The 22,551-nt window shown below is 40.6% G+C and overlaps 1 protein-coding gene across 1 annotated transcript in view; it reads right to left on the reverse strand.

Moving 5' to 3' along the window:
- The window catches only part of Dnah11 (dynein axonemal heavy chain 11), a 319,597-nt gene that overhangs the window by 180,082 nt on the left and 116,964 nt on the right, over positions 1-22,551 (reverse strand). Inside the window, 6 exon segments of the mRNA XM_059279404.1 lie at positions 1,049-1,187; positions 8,036-8,152; positions 10,286-10,431; positions 10,811-10,967; positions 14,322-14,482; positions 18,085-18,216. Of these exon segments, the coding sequence (XP_059135387.1) occupies positions 1,049-1,187; positions 8,036-8,152; positions 10,286-10,431; positions 10,811-10,967; positions 14,322-14,482; positions 18,085-18,216 (852 nt within the window).

Raw genomic sequence — 22,551 nt, forward strand, 5'->3', positions numbered from 1 at the left:
ACATCCTACTTGGCTATAGTAGATGTCACTAAATGTTCACCTATTATGACTGTAATGGACATGGTAACAATTTCATTTTCCATGGGAAGTGTATCTTTTTATTATAAAACCTAAGCAGAATTTTAAACAAGATTGCAAATCATAAAAGAAAACAAAAACACCAATAATTTTATTCTGCAGTGAAAAATGTTAAAAATTATGATATCTTCCCCAGTCATTTCACGTATAGAAAACACACCAACAGTTGAGCATGCTACCAATGTAGCCATGTGGTGTGGTACTTTCTCGTGTTATGAAACATTATAGTTCCCTTCCCAAATGCCTACCCTTAAAATGACAGTATAATCTTATCTCTTGGGTTCCATATCTCACCCTAACAGTGAGTAAATTAAGATGAATATGTCAGGCAGCACAAGTCACTGTGTATTAACAGCCCCATTATGTAACAGCTACAGGTTACATTATGTAATCACAAGGGATTAGGGAAAGATCACAACAGGTCCAAAGCTGCACACAAAGCTAAATTTAAGAAGACTGCTGCTGACACACACTTGTTTGTGGTATATCAACCACTTCACAAACCTGCAAGAAGCATGGAACAAGAGAAAGAATGTACCCATTCCAGAGATCAGGATAAATAAACAAAGCCCCACACATCTCCAAATAAGGGATTAGCAACTGATGAGAAAAACCAACATTTCTAGAATATTTTCAAGAATCAACTTCACCTTACGTTTATAACCCCTTCTGCCTTCTCCACAAGAAATGAAGGCAAATGTGAAGTCTCCTTTATAACTGCAGCATCAAGATGCTTGGAGAAAAATCTCATAACCTCTTGACAAAAATCCATATGGAGTATAAATAAAATGTTACACACTAAGTTTCAGAAAAAAAAATTTGGAAAACACATAGTTTGAAAATCCCACAGGAAGTATGAAACCATTCCAAATATCTGTGTCATTTGAATGATAAACTATTCAGCATCCATACTTTTAAAGATCTACTTCAATGTGACATAAAACAGAATAAGAATAACCAGAGTCCTCACCTGCTTGGACAGGAGCTCCTCACAGAGCGTGTACAATGAAATGAACTTTCGGGCCAATGAGCGTGCATCCACAAACCCTTCTGCCACTAACATGATTTCACAGATCAGCTCAGTGTCAGGGGCCACCATGGCACAGGGTCTACAGTTTAAATACGAGCTTTAGTTTGAAATGTGGTCAGGTCATACGTGCGTATCACTTAAACCAAGCAGTCAGCCTGTAACAACACTCTCACCATTCCTAAGCAGGTCCTAATGGCCTCTGTCAATCACAGCTTACAAAACCCTGCAGCTCAACTAAAACATGTCCCCTGGACACCAGGGAGATGATGAGACAGCAGACATGGTAGAAGCCTGGGGTGGGGCAAATTTAACGAAAACATAATACATTAACTTCCCTCCCCTGTTGGTTGGATTTGGTCTTGCCTGGAGACAGGAGAGGCAGGGATGTTGAGCACAACAGGCCAGCCTTTAGCTGTGGCGAGCAGCATTCTGGTAAAAGTCAAACAACATGTTGCCAGGAAACATTCTCGGGAACAATACCTTGCTCCATGTCTGCTTCCAATAGCCATCACTGGATGCGGGGCACCTCCACACAGTCACAGACAAACAAGCCCCGAGCACAAGCAACAAAAATAATGACAAAATTGGGAGTTTTGAGTATTCATCACCTTTGATGTGATTTATTTAACAAAAAAAAATGTGATGCATTTTAATTTCCAAAGCCAGCTGTGCTTGGTGGCCAGCTCACAGAGCCCGTGACTACTTGACCACCACTCTCAAAAACATGCACAAGGTGTGGCTGGAGGGGTGCTACTTCTTGCTCTTCCAGAGGCCCCAGGTTTGGTTCTCACAGCATCCGTAACTCTAGTTTTAGAGGATCCCATGTGGGCTTTTGTGGGCACCAGACACACATGTCATATAATTACATAACGTGCAGGTGAAACACTCAAACACATAAAATAAAAAATTAAAGAAAAAACAAAATATTTTAAGGGAGTACAATTTATCTCTTGCACAGTGCTACTAGGTTCCACTGAGAGGGGCTTTTAAGATGAAAATTTAGAAAAACATAGTTTTAAACTCCTCTGTATATGCAGGAGGGTTTCATACCCCCCCCCCCCCAAAGACAAGAGCCAGAAACGGACAGATTTGAAGTCTTTCCACTAAAGCCAGGTATAGACAGAATGCAGGCCAATGAATGAGTAAGTCCCATGATTTAGATTTTTAAGACTGTGCATCCCAAAATGCTTATTTGTCTCTATGAGCATAGTCACACACACATCAGATTTTTCCACCCTGGATACTCCCTAAAGTGTCTTTAGATAGGGGCTTTGGTCCCCTAGGCCCAATCTGACCCCAGATTATATTTCATATTTACTATTCATTGTGCAACAGAAGAACAGAAAGTAGAGGAAAGGAAGGTGTTGACATGTTATCATTACATTAATATACACAGTAACTTATTACTAATTTTTAGTTAGTGTACAAATAATGGGTTTAATTGTAACATTTTCATGTACAGATATCATCACACCTTACCCATTCACTATCCCACTACTCTCCCCTCCCCTCCTCCAAACAGACCTACTTTCATGTCATACACGTACATTTATATATTTAAATCTAAATTCTGCAGATGAGAAAGCATGCATGGCAGTCAATCTTCCTCCTCCATTCCCATCATCCTCTCATGTTCCATCCCTTGGAGCTGTAACCATGTGGGGAACTGAACCCTAGTCCCAGTGCATGCTAAGAGCCACACTCTGAACCCTGAGCCACATTCTGCAACCTGTAGATACTAGCGTGTACTATGCCTTTGTTTCATGCCCCACAGGGTGCTAAAACCTCCTCCTGCCCTGTCTCAATTCTAACAACTCCAAAGGTGAGTACCCTTCATATCTGTCTTTTACAGAGATGCAGGCTGGTGGATGTCCCTAGAAGTTTCAGGGCACACTGTTCTTGAAGGGGGAAGTTTGGAGACAGCAAGAGCCAAGCCTCGGAATGATTGTGACACTGTCACTAACATCAAAACACAAATGACACTGCAGTTAGGTTGTCAAACAGAATTTATGAAAATGTCAAAAAATTAAGACTCTAAGACCCAAATGAAAGAAGTACATAAAATAAACTGTGTCAGAGCTGTGGAATACTGGAGGGGTGCACAGCTCTCAAACGAGTGTGTCCTGCAGCCATTGCATTCACTGCTAGGGTAGGAATTCTCCAGCCGAAGAAAATGAGACATAGAATTACTATATGAGAGAGCTGTTATTATGAAGAGGGGAAAACATTCAACATGAGATGTTAGAATATTTGATGAACATTAGGGAACAGAATTAAATACTCATTTTGTATTACCTACCGAACTTTTCATTATATGAATTACATTTTTTAAAGTAATACCATAAAATTAGAATAAAATGTAAATGAACTATGAATATAAAATGGATTAATAAGCAAATTTTAAGCTTAAAAGAATTAAAGGAAACCACACTAAAAACTACAAATGTTCTTATAATCTATGTAAAGAGGCATTTAATTCTTTTGGAGGCATGCTCAGGAATTAAAGACACACTGTCAATCCTAAAGAACTCCTAAAAATCAACTGTTAAACCATTAGATTATGCTTATGGATAAAGAGGAAGCCAGACAACACAAATTATTGCTACCATGTGTGAAATCTGGGACATCCTAGCACATAATACAATGGATAAATGCATGCTAAAACACTCATTAACCCAGACAACAGGATGAACTCCATAAAAGATACAGATCATCAGAACTAATCCAAAGAGAAATAAAATCTCAACAACTTCATATCTGCTAAAGCAACTCATTACCATAAAGAAAAATCTTGGTCCAGATGGCTTCACTGATTAATTCTATCAAATATTTTAGCAATAAATAATACCAACCCCACACAAAGTCTTAGAAAACACAACACTCAACAACTAATACCATCATATCAGCATTACTACGAGGCCATAATCAGACAGAGATTACAAAGCAAATACTAAAGACCAACGTCCTCTGCAGCACAGAACTTTGAAAATCTCTAACAAATCACAGCATAAAAGGTTCAGCAAAACACATGAAAATAGTGCCTCTGAGTAAATGAGTTCTATCCCAGGAACATTAAGATCAAAAGGTTATCATCAAAAACCATATAGTAATTAACAAAATGATACAAAGCTGTAAAACAACAAAACCCGTTGAAGAAAACATAGTAGAAAAACTTCCAAGCTTTGGCTAAGTAAGCTTCCTTACCTAGAATATTAAAGAACAAAACAAGACAATTGATAAATTATAGTTCATGATATTTGAAACTTTTATCTTTGAGGGACACCATAAAAATTGCAAAAAAGCAAGCCACAAAATAAGAGAAAAACTTATGTATGTTATCTAATAAAGGAATTGCACATACAATATGTTTTACACACACACACACACACACACACACACACACACACACACACACGGAATGACTAGTAAACACATGAAAAATACTCAAGACCATGAGCTTTCATGGAAATACAAAGTAAAACCATAATAATACACTATAATGGATCAATTATATTGGCTAAAACTTGCCAACAAATGTCTTAATGTCAGCATTGATAGCAATGTCAGATTTTGATAAGAACATAAAACAACAGAATTCTCATTCACTAATGGTGAAATTGTAAAAGGAGTCCAAGGTTTTTGCAACATTGCATATTTTTCTATGTAAAACATATATTGGCCACATGACCAGTCTTAGATATACACCTGGAAGATATAAAAACATGTCCATGCAAAGATTTCCACACACATTCACAGCAGCTTTATTCAGCAAGGCTCCAGACTGGAATTACTGAAAATGCCCACTGACTGGTGAAGAGATGAACAGCTTCTAATACATCTACAGTAGAACACAGTGGTTAAAAGCAACAAACTTCTGCTCAGCCCAGAAGCTTGGACCCGTCTCAGAACCAAAATGTTCAGATGATGCCGCCCAAGAGCAGTAAGGAAACTGTGGGTTCGTCACAGGTCCCCTTCTGTGCTGGATCCTGGCCTACAGGTATACAGATTAGGTAAACAAATCGAACACTCACTGATGGTAAGTAACAAGGAGAACAATTCTTGGGTATTCGTAGAATTTTATGACTAATTAAAGATGAAAGCTAATTTACATACTGGTGAAATATATGAATTTTTTTATGCAAAGAATTACATTTTGGCTATTTCATCCTGCAGAGGTGATCAATAGTTTATTGTACAACCGTCAATCCTGAGATGCTGCTTTGAGAGCACAAGGATGCCAAAAAGATGCTCAGGGTCATTTCAGAGATTGTTGCAAACTCTATTCTAATCCCAAGCTAAAACTCATTGAAAGACTGTGTGTGTGTCTGTGTACATGTGAGTACACATGTGTATGAAGAACATATGCCAGTGTGTGTGGAGGCCAAAAAATAAACTCTGATGTCATTCCTGAGACACCATTCACCTTTTTAAAAAAAACAAAAACAAAAACAAAAAAAAGCAAAAAAAAACCAGGGTCTCTCACCGTCCAGGGACTAGCCTAGTAGGCTGGGCTGGCTAGCTAATGAGCCCCAGTATCCAAAATAATAAGCTAACACAATCCAAAGATACACTAATTTGGAACATGATGAGGAATAATGGTAAGAAAAAAGTCTTTCTTTTCTATAATTAAACCACATCTCTACAAAGTTCAGGAAACTATGTACATATGTATCAGAATAGTATTGAACCTAAGCCCAGGGGTTTCAGGAAGCATTGGGTATTGTTGTGCAGTGTGGCCATATGCATGGTTTGAAGTGGACATGTTATATGTTCAGAACCATCATTGTCGTGAAGTTTACAGAGCTGCATCTCCAATTCATTACACATTGGATTCTGAATTAATTTTTGGCCTTGCACATTCAGAAAATTTTTACTGTTGCCAAATCTTTCACGACCGCCACATTTAGTTACTTGAACCCCCAGAGAGTCATGGCCCACAGTTTAAGAAACTGGGATTGACGTGAACTCCAAGAAAGATAAATGCAATCCTTAGTCAGAGACAGTCATGTAGAACAGAGGGATTAGTTGCTAAGGAGTACAAGGGAACTCCTGAGAGTTTAGGAACTGTCTTCTCAGTCTTAGTATTTGTGCTGTTGTACCAGCTCTTCACTGAAGGGGAGGCATGCTTGTGTACTATATTACACCTGAACGAAGTAATGGAAAAGATAACACACTCATAATGGGTCCTGGAGACACACTGCAGGTCCTCCTCCACAGGCTGCTGTAGGTGTGAATGTTGGCTGAGTATCTGGAGAAAGTAGGTCCTCAATGTATTTTAATCATCACCAGGTAATTTCACATCTAAGAATCTATTCTGGGATTTGGGGAACTGTTGGTGGATTTTTTCTGTCTAGCCTGTCAGCTCCCAAATAACCACATAGAAACTTCTCATTAATTATGAAAGCTCAGCCAATAGCTTAGGCTTGTTACTAAATAGCTCTTACAACTTACATTAACCCATTTTTATCAATCAACATTTTGTCTCATGGCTTTATTACCTTTACTCTGTACTGCCCAAGCTGCTTCCTCTCCATCTGGCTAGCGACCCTGTGAATCTCCGCCCTTCTTCTTCCTAGCATCCTCTCTGCCCTGAAAATTCTGCCTAGCTATTGACTGTTCAGTTTTTATTAAACAAAACTGAATGACAAATCTTCACAGTGTACAAAAATATTATTCCACAACGGGGAACAGCTTAGTCACTGTCTTAGGGTTTTTTTTGTTGTGAAGAGACGCCATGACCACAGCAACTCTTATAAAGGAAAACATTTAATTGGGGCTGGCTTACAGTTCAGAGATTTAATTTATTATCATCATAGCAGGAAGCATGGTGGCATGTGGGCAGACATGGTGCTGGAGAGGTGGCTGAGAGTTTTACATCTTGATCTACAAGCAGCAGGAAGTGAGTAAGACACACTTCCTCCAAGAAGTCCACACTGCCTAATAGTGTCACTCCCTGTAAGCCTATGGGGGCCATTTTCATTCAAATACAACAGTCACTATTGTGTTTGCCACATGAACTTGAGGACCTGAGTTCAACCTCTACCCCCAGGGAAAAGCTAGCAGTGCACACACTTGCAATCCCAGTGCTTGGGAGGTGGAGACTGGAGGACCCTGAGGCTTGCTAGCCGAAGTGTTGAGCTCCAATGTCAGTGAGAGAGCTTGCCTTAAAAAAATAAGCTGGAGAGCATTTGAGGAAGACACCCATTGTCAACCTCTGGCCTCCATATGCACATGTGCACGCGCATGCACACACACACACATACACACATACACACACACACACACACACACACACACACACGCACACATTCACTGAAGGAATCTATTCTGGGATAATAACTAGAAACAAGAATAATTTTAATAAGGATAAATGTTTATAGCTTGCTATTTTGGTATCATAAAAAGCAAAAATAAGCCTGCCAAACCAGACAAGATAATAAAAAAAAATATAGATGAGGCTTCAGAAGGATGATTTTGGAGTTATGTAAAATATTTCCAAAGAATTTTCAATAGTATGATAAAATACATCAAAATATTACAAGCACAAAAGTAAATAAAGTCATGCCTATATATCTTAGCTCTATAAAATATAAATTATAGAAGAGACCAGAAAACTATAACAATCCTGATGTCCGGTTGGCAAACAACTTCTCTTTATACATTTCTGTTTACCATAAAACATCCTAAAGAAAACTATCTTTAAATACTTGGCATTACCACATAACTTTGGCATACTGATTGGAGTACTAGTTTCAATACACACAGGTGAATTTATCATGGAGAAAATAATGTCTATGAAGGGATCTTGAAGAGGTAAGTCTCCCGCAGGAAACTGAATTCTCTGGTGAGAACTAGCCACGTTCTCAGAGCAAATCGACGTTAGGTGGCGGAAGAGGGCCGGATATGAGCTGAAAGGCAAGCACTTGCCTGAACAGAGCTTTGAGATTTTCTGGTAATTCGGTTCGGCCGGCATACCCTGGGTTCATAGTAATAAATATTCCAACCGACGGCTTCAGCGGGATAGTCTCTCCAAGAAATACAAATCTACCATAAAGAGAACGTTGATGGAATTAAATGTGTTCACTGAACATGAATGCACATTGACAAATGCAAGTCACTGCAAAATGCAAATGTGCATTAGAAAGCTGTTTGTCCTGGGTTATTTTCTTTAAGATTCATAAGCACACACATTTTGAATGTTTTGAAGCATATTTATTAAAAATACCCTCCCTTCCCCTCCAGAATCACAATATGGGAAGGTTTTTTTTTTTTTTTTTTTTTTTTTTGCATAGCCTAAAATGGAAGAATGTCATTTAATGAAACGAATTTACCTTCAGTTCCTTAAATGGAACACTATGCAGAGAGTGTCTATGCTAAGAGGAGACAGGGACTCTCTGTCCAGCTCATCTGTAAGTCTCTACTAAGCATCTCTGCAAGGTAGGGCAGTGTGGTGGTCAGGACAGCAGGACAGTGTGGTGGTCAGGACAGCAGGACAGTGTGGTGGTCAGGACAGGAGGACAGTGTGGTGGTCAGGACAGCAGGACAGTGGGCTCTGCTGGACTCAGAGTTCAGACCCATCTATGCCACACGTTAGGCCTGTCCGTTATCCCTTTATTGTTCCAATTTCCTCACCCAATGAAAAGGGAGAATAATCTCACCTACAGGTGGTTAACAGCACAATGCCAGGGACCCAGTGAACTCAACAGACCATAGCTCTGACTACTGCAATCATTATCATGCCAAAGCTGGGGGAAACAATGATTTTCAGAAAGAAACAGAAAGACTGTTGTTGACCAGGGCAATGGAATGGGAGCAACACGGGTGCCATGAGCTGTCCGACAGGGCCAAGGAGACTCAAGTGGTCTCAGCAAGATCTCTTGGAGAAAGGGGAAGGCTGAAGGAGTGTCTCCCAGGCGGAGAGGAGGGAGAGGGGAGACACAGATGCCCAGGACTTCTGGGGACTTAGATACAAAGTAGCTAACAGCAGGTGACTTTTTAAATGGTCCAGGTTAAACTGAGAAATCAGGATTTTCCAAAGAAAGGGAAAACAGGCATGCCCAGCTCGGCTCTCACAGAGGGAAGGTGAGTGTGGCCAGCATAAGTTCCACTCTCCCAGCATACACAGCAGGGACGCCTCCAGTTACAGGGAGAAGCCTCCAGCAGGTGGACCCAGCAAGATTCTTAGTTCTGTGGCCATGCTTGGTTCTATCACTTAGATCCTGCAGGGTAAGAGGAACTTAATCAACTCATGGGATCACGAAGTAGCCCAAGGGAGAAGAAAGAGGGCTTAGACATGCAGGCAGAGGCACACCTAGTGTGCCTAGGAATTTTCAAATCACTGTGTGACTCCATTACATAAATCTGCATGACAAAGAACGGCCTTGGATGACTTCTGGTTTCATCAGATAATAAGATTCTGACTAAAAGCCAAATATGGCTGGATTTCAAAGAGAAAAGACTTCAACTTCTCTAACACAGCATTAGAGGTGCGGTGTGGGTGAGGCAGTAAGCATCTAGACACTGGAAGCTGACTCAGGGCCCTTTAGTGTAGACTGAGAAGTTTCCTAAAAGGTGGAGACAGACTCCCCCTCTGACAAGCTGAAAACTTCTAGAACATGTGCACAGCTCTGAGAAAGGGGCTGGGGTAGGGGCTTTATCAGCGAGCAGACTGGAAGTGCTCCCATGCACAAGAGAGGTAGCTGAACAAAATACCCTGAAAGTGAGGAAAACAAACAGGCTAGCTAAGCACAGCTGTATTCTGCGTTCATGGAAGGAGGCTGCCAAGAGAAATGAGACTCCTGTGCTGGATCATTCTTACTTTCAAGTTTTAGTCACCCCGCTCCAAATGCTGGTTGTGCTTTGCTTTTGGAATATGGTACCAGAGGGCAAAGAGTTCATATTCCAGAAACATCTGGGATGGTTTTGTGCCCAATCACTGGAAGAACATGAAGGTATCACTTATAGGGATGGGGCCCCAGCAAAGCCGGTGCTGACCAGGACTTGGACTTGTATACTAAACGACAGACTCAGGAGACCTCAGGTGGTCTCTCAAGTTGCCATATGCAGCTATTTTCAGAAGTCTAAAAGATGAAAGGAGAGGAACTGTAGGTACCTAGGAGTGAGAGCTCAGAGGGAATAAAAAGATTAAAGATAGGAAAGGAAAGTCACAGGCCCCACCTCCTTTTCCCGTTTCTGATGGCATCGTGGATCATCTTCACCTGCACCGCCACCACGGACAGAACCTCCACAGCAATGCGGTTGAACTCATCAAAGCAGCCCCACGCTCCTGTCTGCACCAGACCTTTGTAGATGTTTCCTATGGACTACAAGGAAGTGGTGGGGTCAGAGGAGAACAGGGGGTTGGAGCACTTACAGGTGGGACAGCCCTGGTCTAAAAGACAAAGTGCTCCAGAATCCAGAGCATTTGGGTACCAACATGACATCCAAGTGGAAACATTTCCATGTTGTGAAATTTTGCTTCATGCACAAAATTATTAAAACGATTGAGTGAAGTCACAAATAAACTGCATGCTTAGATTGGGACTATAGACCTACATTATCATGAGGATGAAAATACAGCAAAAGCTAAAATTTCAGAACTGAGAAGCACTTCATGGCTCCAGGCACTTCAGACAAGGTATGTGGCTCTTTCCAAACAGGATTAATGCTGCTAGAACACATTTTCTGTATTTAATAACTTACCCTGTAGTCCATTTGCTCTGAACAGTTGAATACATAAACCATCATGCCCAGGGCACGACCAAGGTCTTTGGTGGTTTCCGTTTTCCCTGTTCCAGCTGGGCCAGCCGGAGCCCCGCTCATGGTCAGATGAAGGGATTGCGTTAAAGTGATGTAACACCTTCACACAACGAAACACAAATACCATGGTTGAGATTGTGCTTTCACGACACATTGGGAGTAAATGATTTTTCTTTTAAAAAGTGGTTAAGGGGCCAGAGAGGTGGCTCAGGGGATAAAAGCACTGGCTGCTCTTCCAGAGGTCCTGAGTTCAATTCCCAGCAACCACATGGTGGCTCTCAACCATCTATAATGAGATCTGGTGCTCTCTTCTGGTGCACAGGCATACATGCAGACAGAGCACTATGTATGTAATAAATAAATACATCTTTAAAAAAAGAAAAATAGCCAGGCGGTGGTGGCGCACGCCTTTAATCCCAGCACTCGGGAGGCAGAGCCAGGCGGATCTCTGTGAGTTCGAGGCCAGCCTGGGCATGGAATGTGTGTTTTGTTTACTGTCTCATTTCCCAAGATCTATGCATTTGAATACAAATACCTTTATCTTCGACGTAATTGAATTTCTGATACTTCTAGGTGAAGATACTATTAATATGGCAGACAATACCTCAAACTGATTATAGACAGGGGAGGGAGGTCTTAGATGATGATAAATTAAACAGGACCACATTAAATTACTATGTAACAAATATACTAAGAACTGAGATATACATGTGTATATACCAGTATGCAAAAATATATACCTACTTCAGTGCAGAATGTAATTATACAACACTATACCAAATGGAACACCATATTCAATATATTTCAGAAATTCATCTGTCTGGAATGTATTGCACATGCATTTAGATCACGATGCTTATTTGGGTAGGAAGGGGCCAGAGGTACTGAGACTAAAAGTCTCACCCGAAGGATAGGACTTAATATTTGCATAATAAAGCGATACTAACAAATAGCAAGGGCCTCAAATTGCTGATCATCTTTACTTGGGTCTCTACATTATTTTTGTGTTAGTATAGACAGTGATGGAAGACCAGGGACTAAGACCTATTCTGTGGATCATCAGATATCAATCTGAAGTTTTCTGATCTCAGGGCCCTGAAGTCTCTTATCCACAAAGTGAGGGTTACTGAAAAGTTTCATGAAGACAGTCAAAGGGAAAAGCCCCAAAGAGTTCAAAGCACCATACCAATAGAAACAAGCAGAAAAGGGCCACAGCCCTTCCATCAGATGCACAGGAAGACTCTTATACCAGGACCAGAGCCCTCGTTGTGCACTTTGTCCGCAGTTCAAAGTTTGGGTCAAACATGGCCACCTATGTCTATTCTCTGCCTGCCAACAGGAGGCCCAAATGTACAAGCTCCAGCCTACATGGTAGGTGCAGAAATGGCATTTCTAGGACACCTGCTTGAGGACATTTGCTTTGGGCTCCCTTTCCACTGAGCTCAGCTTCTTACCACCTACCAGCCCATCACGTGGGGCTGCTCACCTCTAGACTTACTCAAGTGAGACATGGCTTCTGTGTTCATTAAGAGGCTGGATTTTAGGGTTTCTCCTAATGACAGCTTAGCCAGTGTCCTCACCACTACAGCCAGTACAGTAACCGTCTGTCAGTGGCAAGCTGGTCAAACTGATTCCAAACCTGCTGGCATATGGAAGGAGACAGCATTTGCCCAACCTAGTTCCCAAAGGGACGTTCACATCAAACGTCAAATGAGACAGAATGAATGTATTTAGAGGATATCGTTATACTTACAAAAACTCATAGGTAAGCCAAAGGATAAAAGTGAAATGAAACACAAAATTAAAAACACCTTCTCCAACATTATCTGTACTACCACAAGAACATGCATTTCTTAAACTTTCCAAAAGAAGCATGTAGAGATTTTTAATTCAAAATTTTCTAAGCAACCAGTTTTTACATACTGAAATAATTTACAGTTTTCTTCCCTTTTCTCCTGTGAAGACCTCTCTCCTCTTCTCTCATTATAGTGGCATGCATACAGTAGCTGTGACTACTTTCAGGTAATTATATCAAGCTACAGCTTTCAATTCCTTGTGATGAATACTGTACATAAATGAATGAGGCAAGGCAATGAACAGTTTTAGGTAGAGACAAGTTAAGGAGAACTGATTTAGACAGTTCCAGAAGCTGTATAATATATGTGCTGAATTCATGAAACTAATATGTACATGAACAACCTCAAAGCTAGAGAGATAATCCCATCAGCCTCTCCAGGGACTACCACCACGTAGCTATCTTCCAATCTGTCTATGCTTTGGCAACACAAAGTAACCGGGAACACTGAGGTAGGACGTCTCTCTTAAACGCCGAAGACTAAGTGTGCTTTCTCCTATCACATAACTTAACAGGAGTTGGAATCCTAAGAGAAGAATTCACATCCATGAAACATCTTTACCTCTCCGACATTCTATCTATCTTTTTGTGCATTGTCACATAGCAATGAACTTTCGGTGGCAATCTGCAGGTCCTCTGGGTTCCTTGGACCGCTCTGGCCGTCCTCCATCCTTTAACCCAGCCAGGCACCTGCCTACATTGGAACTTCTGTACTTAGCTTTGTCTGTAACTTTCTACCCTAAAATCTGCATGCAGTTGGTTCTGTGTGCACAACTGGGTCTCAGCTCAGACACAGTCTATACAGATGTTGTTCCCAAGTCAAAACTGCTCTGAAACCTGTCTTTAAAGCATCTGAGAGTTTGAATTTTCAGATTATGGGTGCTTGACTTGGAGAGTCTACACAAATATTTCAAAATCCAAAAATATCTCGAATCAGAAATATTTCTGGACCTAAGCATTTCAGACAGGGGAAGCTTAACCTGAAGTAGATTTTTTTCTGTAGACCCTTTCTGACAAGTCAGTCTGTTGCACTTCTTTACAGCAGACATTACCTCCTGAAATAAATACCTGTCGTTTCTCTTCATCCTCACCGACTTACACATCACATTCAACTGGAACTTGATCACTGTGATAGCAAATACATGTGAACAGTACAAAGCACAGCACTTCATAAATACTTGGTGACTCATTGAATGAATCTTGGGATCTCTCTCTTCATTGTATGCAGAAAAATAAAGTTATTATAGGCTATCCTTACTATGCCTGCACTTCCAAAAGAGATGACGGCAGAGGTAAGTGGGTAGAGAATGGCCTCGGGAGCAACCAGACTTCTTCAAACCACACTAATCCATGCATGCTTTCTCCATTTGTTACTGCTTGGCTTCTGTCATTCCGTTTCTCTAACTCAGCTTTCTTCATTTTGTCTCTAAGATTAACACTCGGTGTCATGTACAGCTAATTTCCATGCTGCTTTCATGTATAGCTTCCCAGTTGTTCATCAGTTCCTCTCAGCCTCTCTTCTCATTCTCACACATCTCTTTCCACACAAAAGGACATTGGGGCTTGGCTTTCCCATCTGTGGGAAGTTATATTGGTTACCTGTCAGTGAGAGGAGTGATCACCAGTCGAGGACTGTTTCCCAGGTATTCATAGAAGTACTGGAAGTGGGCATCACAAATATTAACAAAGCAGTGCTTCCGAGCATCCTCCCACTGGTGCCGAAGTTGAGACAGCCAGGCAAAAGCGTGGGGGCTGACAACCTAAAATCATTGCACAATCTTAACACGCTGGACCCCGATGGTTCTGCGGCAACAAACTGATTAATCTCATCACTTCTGCTGGCGCACATTCCTAAATTCTCCAGGAGGAACTCTCTTGCATGCTGTTGCAGATCCCAGCTGCATTACTAATTGGGAATATGTGTGCAATAAAAGTCTTCACTTTAAATGGTCTTTTATGCAAAACAGTATCAGTGTGTTCAAGCAATGCTTTTACCTTTTATGAGTCACCCAGGGCGAGTATCTCTGTACATATATTACTGAAATCCAATGAAAAATTCATTTTCTGTATTAAAATTACACATAATCCATAATTTCTGCACATTGAGGTAAAAACTATCCTTTCACCCATGTTTATAATACAGAACTTTTTTACTTCATTTTTTTATCAGATTACATGAAGAAGATTTTTTATAGGCTACTCTTTCCAATCTTACTCAATTCTATCTATTTCTTTTCTAGTTTGAAAAAAAATGTCTCTTTCAAGGTGTGTGGGACTTTAGGGCTCCGTGGAAATCACTTCAAGTCACCAAAATTCTTGCCACTTAGTTTTCCAAAGACTAGGCAGGAATCAGCACTGCATACACATGTATTGTAGAGGATCAAGAGTAAGACCAAGTGTCCTTTAGTTTTAAATAAGGAATATACTGTCTGCATTGGTGCTTTAATGGTAAGCACAGTTGCCTTCTAAAATAAATATATTTTAATCATAATTTATTCCACTGCAAACAAAACATGGATAGATACGAAAGGACAAGGTCATGTTCAAAGAGTGGATGTCAACAGCTCATTACTAAAACAAGAACACACACATGGTGCTTTGCAAGGACTGACCTGAGATTAATAAAAATAATCTTTATTACTATCCAGCAACTAGATCAAAGACTGTTTATGTTCATGGCTTACATGAAACAGCACTTGTGTGTATGTGTGTGTACATATTCATGTGTGTATGTACATGTGTGGGCCTGTGTGGCCAGAGATTGACATCAGGTGTTTTCTTCAATAGCTCTCTACTTTTAAGTCAGAACCTCCATAGAACCCGGTATTCAATGACGTTCCTGTCTCCACCTTCCTGGTGCTGTGATTGCAAGCACATGCCATGGACTTGGCTTTTTATGTAGGTTTTGGGATCTGAACTCAGGTCCTCTCACTTGCACAGCAAGTACCTTGCTAACTGAGCCTTATCTCCAATCCTGAAAAGGCACTTTCTTGTATTTTGTGGAGAAAATGAAAATACTATTGATTTCAATAAACAGAGAAATAAGTAGGAAAATAACATACAGTGTTTTATGATACAAGCATACAAACTGAGATGGGGTTGTCGTTAAAAAAAAAATAAGATAAACAGGTTTATTTGCATGCTTTAGAATTATAAATTTTGCCTCAATTTAACTAGGAGGATTTTTTTTTATCTTTTTTTTAATTTAAATTCACTTTATGGTGGTTGGGATATCTTTTTTTTTCTGTTTCTTTTATGTTTAGTGTTTGTTTCTCTCTTTTTACTTAAAAGATTGTTTTCACGAAATATATTTTGATCATGTTTCTTTCCCTTGGAGGTGGTTTGAATGAGACTGCCCTACCCCTAACCCCATGGGCTCATATATAGAATGTTTGGTTCCTAATTGGTAGAACTTCTTTGGGAAGGGTTAGGAGACATAGCCTAGTTGGAGATGTGTCACCGGGATGGGCTTTGGGGTTTCAAAAACCCATGCCTGGCCCAGCCCCCACCCCACCCCTCTCTCTCTCTCTCTCTCTCTCTCTCTCTCTCTCTCTCTCTCTCTCTCTCTCTCTCTCTCTCTCTCTCCCCCCCCCTTTCTCTGCCTCCAACTCATGGATCAGGATGTTATCTCATGCCTGACTACTTGTGACCATGCTTCCCATCAAGATGATAATGGACCAACCCTCTTAAAGTGTAAGTAAGCCCCTAATTAAATGCTTTCTCTTAAGTTGTCTTGGTCATGGTATCTCTTCACAGCAACAGAAAACTAGCTAAGACACTCTACCCCAACTCCTCCCAGCACCTCCCCCAACCTCCCTACTCACTCAACTTTCTGTTCTTTTTCTCTCTCTGCCAACACAAAACCAATTCCATGGTTTTCTGTGAACTTTTTGATTTGTATTATTGGTCTTTCTTGTTTGTTTTGGTTTTCATTTTTGTGTTTGTGTGAGTTATTTTTATTTCTTCTTTGCTTATTGTCATTTCAGGACCAACCACCCACCCCACCCCCAGAAAGGCTGCAGAGGCATTGGATGAAGGGTCCTGCCAGCAGCACTGTTCAGGAATCAGACAAGCATAGTTCTAATATTAGAGAGTAAAAGTTCAATTGCGGGGAGGCGGAAAAGAATGAAACATTTCCTTTCACATTAAATATTGACAGCATCTTATAGACACATAGATTTTTTTAAAAGAGATAGGTGGAAAAATCATTAAATTAGTGAAAAGATTAGAAAATAACCTCTTATCAAGAAAGAACATTATTTAGCCATGAACAGTACTAACAAGGGATGGCCAAAGCAATCTAGAATCATGACCAACACTGATTTCTTCAGGAGGAAATGGATCAACACCACATAGAGATGAGTTTTTAAACTGTGTGTGTGTGTGCATGTGTGTGTGTGTTTAGTGTATATGTATGTAGTGTGTGAGTATATGTAGTATATGTGTGAATGTATGTGTGTGTAGTATATGTGTGTGAGTGTATGTGTGTTTAGTGTATGTATATGTGTATATGTGTGTGAGTGTATGTGTGTGTAGTATATGTGTGTGAGTGTATGTGTGTTTAGTGTATGTATATGTGTATATGTGTGTGAGTGTATGTGTGTGTAGTATATGTGTGTTTAGTGTATGTATGTGTGAGTGTATGTGTGTCCAGTGTATGTATATGTGTGTTTGTGAGTATATGTGTGTAGTATATGTGTGTTTAGTGTATGTGTGTGTATATGTGTAGTGTGTGTATATACATTTGTGTGCGTGTGCGTGTGCATGTGTGTGTGTGTGTGCAGGCACATTCATGCCACAGCACAGGTGTAGAAGCCGGAGGACAACCTTGACCAGTAGCCCTTGCCTTTCCCCTTATTTGAGACTCTCGTCACCACTGGATCCAGGAGAGCTGGCATGAGAATTTCCAATGATCCTTTTGTCTCTGCCTTCCCCCTCCACAGGAGCACTAGGATCACAGACATGTTCTACTGTTCCCTGCTCTATGTGGAGTCTGGGGATCTGAACACAGGTCCTGAAGGACTGAGCTAGCTCCCCAACGCCACCCCTTAAGATGGTTGAACTGGCATGCAGTGTTATCGTTACCGACTGTGTAAGTCTCGGAGGCGAGAGCAGAAGACACGGCTGTAAAAATGGAGGCTTTTCCCATGGTCCTTCCTTCTACACCAACTGTTAGATGATCTCAGACTTCTGACTTAGCAAACCATCGGGCATCACTCAGGTAACTAAAATCTAATGCAACCAAATAACTTCTCAGCACTAACTGAAACTTTTGAAAAACAATGAGTTTCTCACTGTCACCCTGACAATAAATGCCACTTTCAGGAAACATCGGTAAGTCAGCTTCCAGCAGCACACTTGCCTTCTGAGAAATCAGTTTTGCCACCACATCCCTGGCGTGGACATCAATGGTGCAGATGGTCATGATCTTCTGCCGGTCTCCAGGTGAAAGCTCTCCCAGAAGAAGTGTGATCAGTGTATTCAGCTGTGAAATCTAGAAGAATTTTTTTTAAATATAAAAGAAGCAAAGGTTACAAATACAGAGACTAATGGGTCAATATTTATAAAGAATGTTTCAGTTTATAAAACTATCTCAAATTTGTTATCTCAGCTGATCTTCAAAGAACCGTTGGGAGAGACAAACAGTATTACCCGTTATTCAAGGGAAAGAGCCAGGACACAGAGGAGCCGAGGTCAGAAATTCCAACTCTAACGGCAGACGCAGGCTTCACTGGTTACATTGCACAAGGCACCTTAATGATGATCCAGCCTGAAACTTTCATTCAGAACTACAATATCTAAGAGCTAAAATAAACTTGTAAAGGTATATAAGAACTAGATAGCAATTCTTTAGAAAAACTTGCCTAACAATTTGTATTAGTTTTTGATATCTATAGTGATGATTAATGAGAAAATGCTCATGGCTAAGCATGGTGCTTTGCCCCATTCTTTTTATGTATATAATCTGTCTTGTTTAGGCTCACTGGTCTCTTAGATAAATATTTTCAAAGTCTTTTCTTCTTGAATGGCAAGTAAGGAAATGGAATTACATGAATGACAATTCACTGAGCTATGTGGGATAGATAATGCGGCGCTACAGTTGATGGGATGCTTATTCTATTATAGAACTATTTCCATGCATACACATGAAAACTGTATTTGAAATAAAATATTTCCTATGGTAAAGTGTAGCCAGAAAGGTTTGAAAGGTAGTATCTTAGGTTTTTTTCTAGTTATTCACATAAAAGGATTTCATATATATATATATATTTATATATAAACATATATATATATATAATTTTTTATTTTAAAAGATTTTCTTTCCTTTTACACACCAACCCATTCCTCTCCCCCCTCTTCTCCCACTCTCCCCACCTTCCCTCATCTCACCCCCATCCCCTTCTCATAGAGAGTAAAGCCTCCCTTGGGTAGTCAACACAGGCTATTATATCATGTTGGGGCCAGACCTAGTCCCTCCCTCCTGCATCAAGGCTGAGTAAGGCATTGCACCATAAGGAATGGTATCTAAAAAGCCAGTTTGTGTACCCAGGGTAAGTCCTGGTCCCATTTCCAGGGGACCCACAAACACATCAAGCCATGCAACTTTCACCCACATTCAGAGGGCCTAGTTTGGTCCCATGCAAGCTCCCCAGCTGTCAGTCCAGAGTCCATGAGCTCCCATTAGCTTGGGTCAGCTATTTCTGTGGTTTTTCCCATCATGATTCTGATCCCCTTTGCTCTTCGAATCGTTCCTCCCTCTCTTCAACTGAACTCCTTACCAAGGCTTATTTGCAAAAGGAAAAACACAAGCCCTGACTTAAGGATACATGTCATGATATGTAGCAATACTGTCCCCTGTCCTCTTCAGCTCTGTAAAGCACTGCCCTTTACAAACTGTAAAAGCATGAGAGAGCTAGCAGGAAGTGAGCAACCAATCAACAGAAGCCCCCAGACCTGCTCAGCTGACTGTTAAACCTGGCTCCCCATGGTACAGTCTATGAAATGACTAAATCCCAAAGTGGACCTGAGATTGCTGCACAGCTGAACTCTGGGAAAAGTCACGTGCTGTAGGAAGAAGGGAGAAGGAAGGCAGGATAGTGATGCCTTCATGCACACACCTTACACAAAATGAAAAGACAGGATTCTGAGCACTGACTAAGAACATTGACCTGTATCAACTCACTGAATTTTACAATAATCTCCCCACCCCCACCCCATTCTCTACTCACACTCTGAAGAAGGCAGGCTTTCTGATCAGACCACAAGGGACAACAAACCAGACAATAATAAGAATGTGCTCACCTTACAACAGTCTAATAATATCCTTCCTCCTTACCAACTAGGAAATCATGTCGCAAATCTCTGAACTGCATCACCAGTTCTGGAGCAAGGATGCAGATCTCATGGTATGATGTCAGAGAGTAACTTCACACTCCCTGACTCAGCCTGGCTACCCCTGATAAGTCTGAGGAACTACGGCCATGAAGGAAGTGTTCCAAGGACAACTGAAGTCAAACACAAAGCCTGGTTTACTCATAGAAATAAAAATATATGCTGGGCTTTGTGGCACAAGCCCATAAGCTCAGAGAATCAGGAGGTGTGGAATATACCTCTACACTGTGTGAATATACGTCACTGCGATTGGTTTAATAAAGATGCTGACTGATCAATAGCTGGACAGGTAGAGGTTAGGCAGGACTTGCAGACAAAAAGAGAGCATGAAAGAGATGAAGGGAGGAGTCTCAGAATCATGAGGAGACCTGAAGAGGAGATGAACTTGCCATCCTGAGAAAAGGTACCAAGCCACATTACAGAGTGTAGATAAGAAATATGGGTTAATTTAAAGTGTAAGAGGTAGCTAGTAACAAGCCTGAGCTATTGGCTGAGCATTTATAATTAATAAGTAGTCTCAGTGTGGTTATTTGGGAATTGGCTGGTGGGACAGAAAAGTCTGCCTACAAGGAGGCTGATATAAGAGCATTAGTTCATGGGAAGCCTGGCCTGCAGAGCTAATTCATTCCAGCCTGAGCAACTGCCTCAAACTAGAAAGAGGCCCAGGGATACAGGGCAGTGGTAGAGTACTTTCCTAACATGTACAAGGCCCTAGGTTCATTTCCCAATATTACAAAATGAAAATAAAATATGTAAATCAGGCACCAGAATCTATACCAGCTCTGGTGGTGTGTACCTTATATACTGAGCTGGCTTGCTGGCCTACATAGCAGTCTATGAGTGCACAGTCTACTGCCTCTCCCTGAGATTGAGGGAGGACTGACAAATACAAATTCCACATTGTGTGCACCGTAGTAGACTGTGCCATGATTACCACAGCTGATGAGTTTTTCTCTTCTTAGTGACTGTTTACTGTGGTTTGCAAGATGCCTTGAGACCTACTCTCTCAGCAGATCTCAAGGATACATCCACCGATACCAAGTATAGTTGCCCATGTTGTTTATGAGGTCTTCAGAATGTATTCATTCATACAAATAGGAGATTTTACACTCTGACCAATGTCTCTGATTTTTCTTTATTCTCTGCCTATGTGTTTGACTTTTTAAGGGTTCTTCATATCCATGAGGTCATATATATTTATGTTTCTGAGTCTGTTTCATTTCACTGAACATAATATACTTCAGATTCATCCATGCTGTTTTAAGTGGCATGATTTTCTTTTTTTAAGGCTGAATTGTGCTCTATTCTATGTATATGTATCTACATATATGGTATTTTTCATTTACCAACAAAATAAAGTTGTTTATATGTCTTGGCTCTTGTGAATAAAGCTGTAATGAACAGTGGAATGCAAATAATACATCAAAACAATTTTATTTCCTTTGGAGAAATAGCCAAGGAAGTAAAAAATGCTGAGAATTATGACGCATTAGTAAAAGAAATTTTAAAAAGACACAAGTACATGTAAATATATCCCATACTCATGGTTTAGAATAATTCATATTTCCTAAATGTCCAAACTACTCAAAGTAATTTACAATAAAATGCAATCTATATCAACATCCAATAGTGTTGCACGAATCCTAAATGGTCTTATAATAAAAACCCAGAGCCAGATATTGAAGTAAATGCTGAAAGATCAGAGGAAACAAGCCACAGCCACTTCTCACCTCGCCAACTCCTCAGCTGATCCTGTCTCCATGAATCCTCAGACTAAATGCCTGAGTCCTCAGTTGAAAAAGTCTCTAGTTCCTGTCTCCTCCCACCTTACATGCCTTTCTCCACCCAACCATCTCACTTCCTATCTCAGCCTTCCTAGTGCTGGAATTAATGGCATGTGTGCTTCCCAAATACTGGGGTTAAAGGTGTGTGCCACCACTGCCTGGTTCTGTTTCACTCCTAGACTGGATCAACCTCATGTAGCCCAGTGTGCCCTTAAACTTGCAGAGATCCCGATGAATCTTTGCCTCCTGAGTGATAGGATTAAAGGTGTGTGCCACCACTGCCTGATCTCTACGTTTAACTCTGTGGCTGGCTCTGTCCTGTGATCTTCAGGCAAGCTTTATTTCTTAGATTATAAATATAACACCACACAATAGCACTTTTCAGGAAGAAAAAGAGAATGTAAAATGTATAGAAACCACAAATGACCTGGAATAGTTAAAGTATTTTAAGCAAAAAAGGGAGAGAAGCTGGAAGCATTATGACTCAAATTATATCACAAAACTGTAGTAATTAACAGGATGGAGCAGAATCGAGGCCAGAACTGAAATTTCCAATGAGTTTTCAATACAGAAACAAATATACACTTGGGGAAAGGATCTCAATTTCACCAAATAGTGTAGAGACACTGAATTACTACACTTTATAGAAAGGC

This window comes from Peromyscus eremicus, chromosome 14, assembly GCF_949786415.1.
Source record: "Peromyscus eremicus chromosome 14, PerEre_H2_v1, whole genome shotgun sequence".
Taxonomy (NCBI): Eukaryota; Metazoa; Chordata; class Mammalia; order Rodentia; family Cricetidae; genus Peromyscus; species Peromyscus eremicus.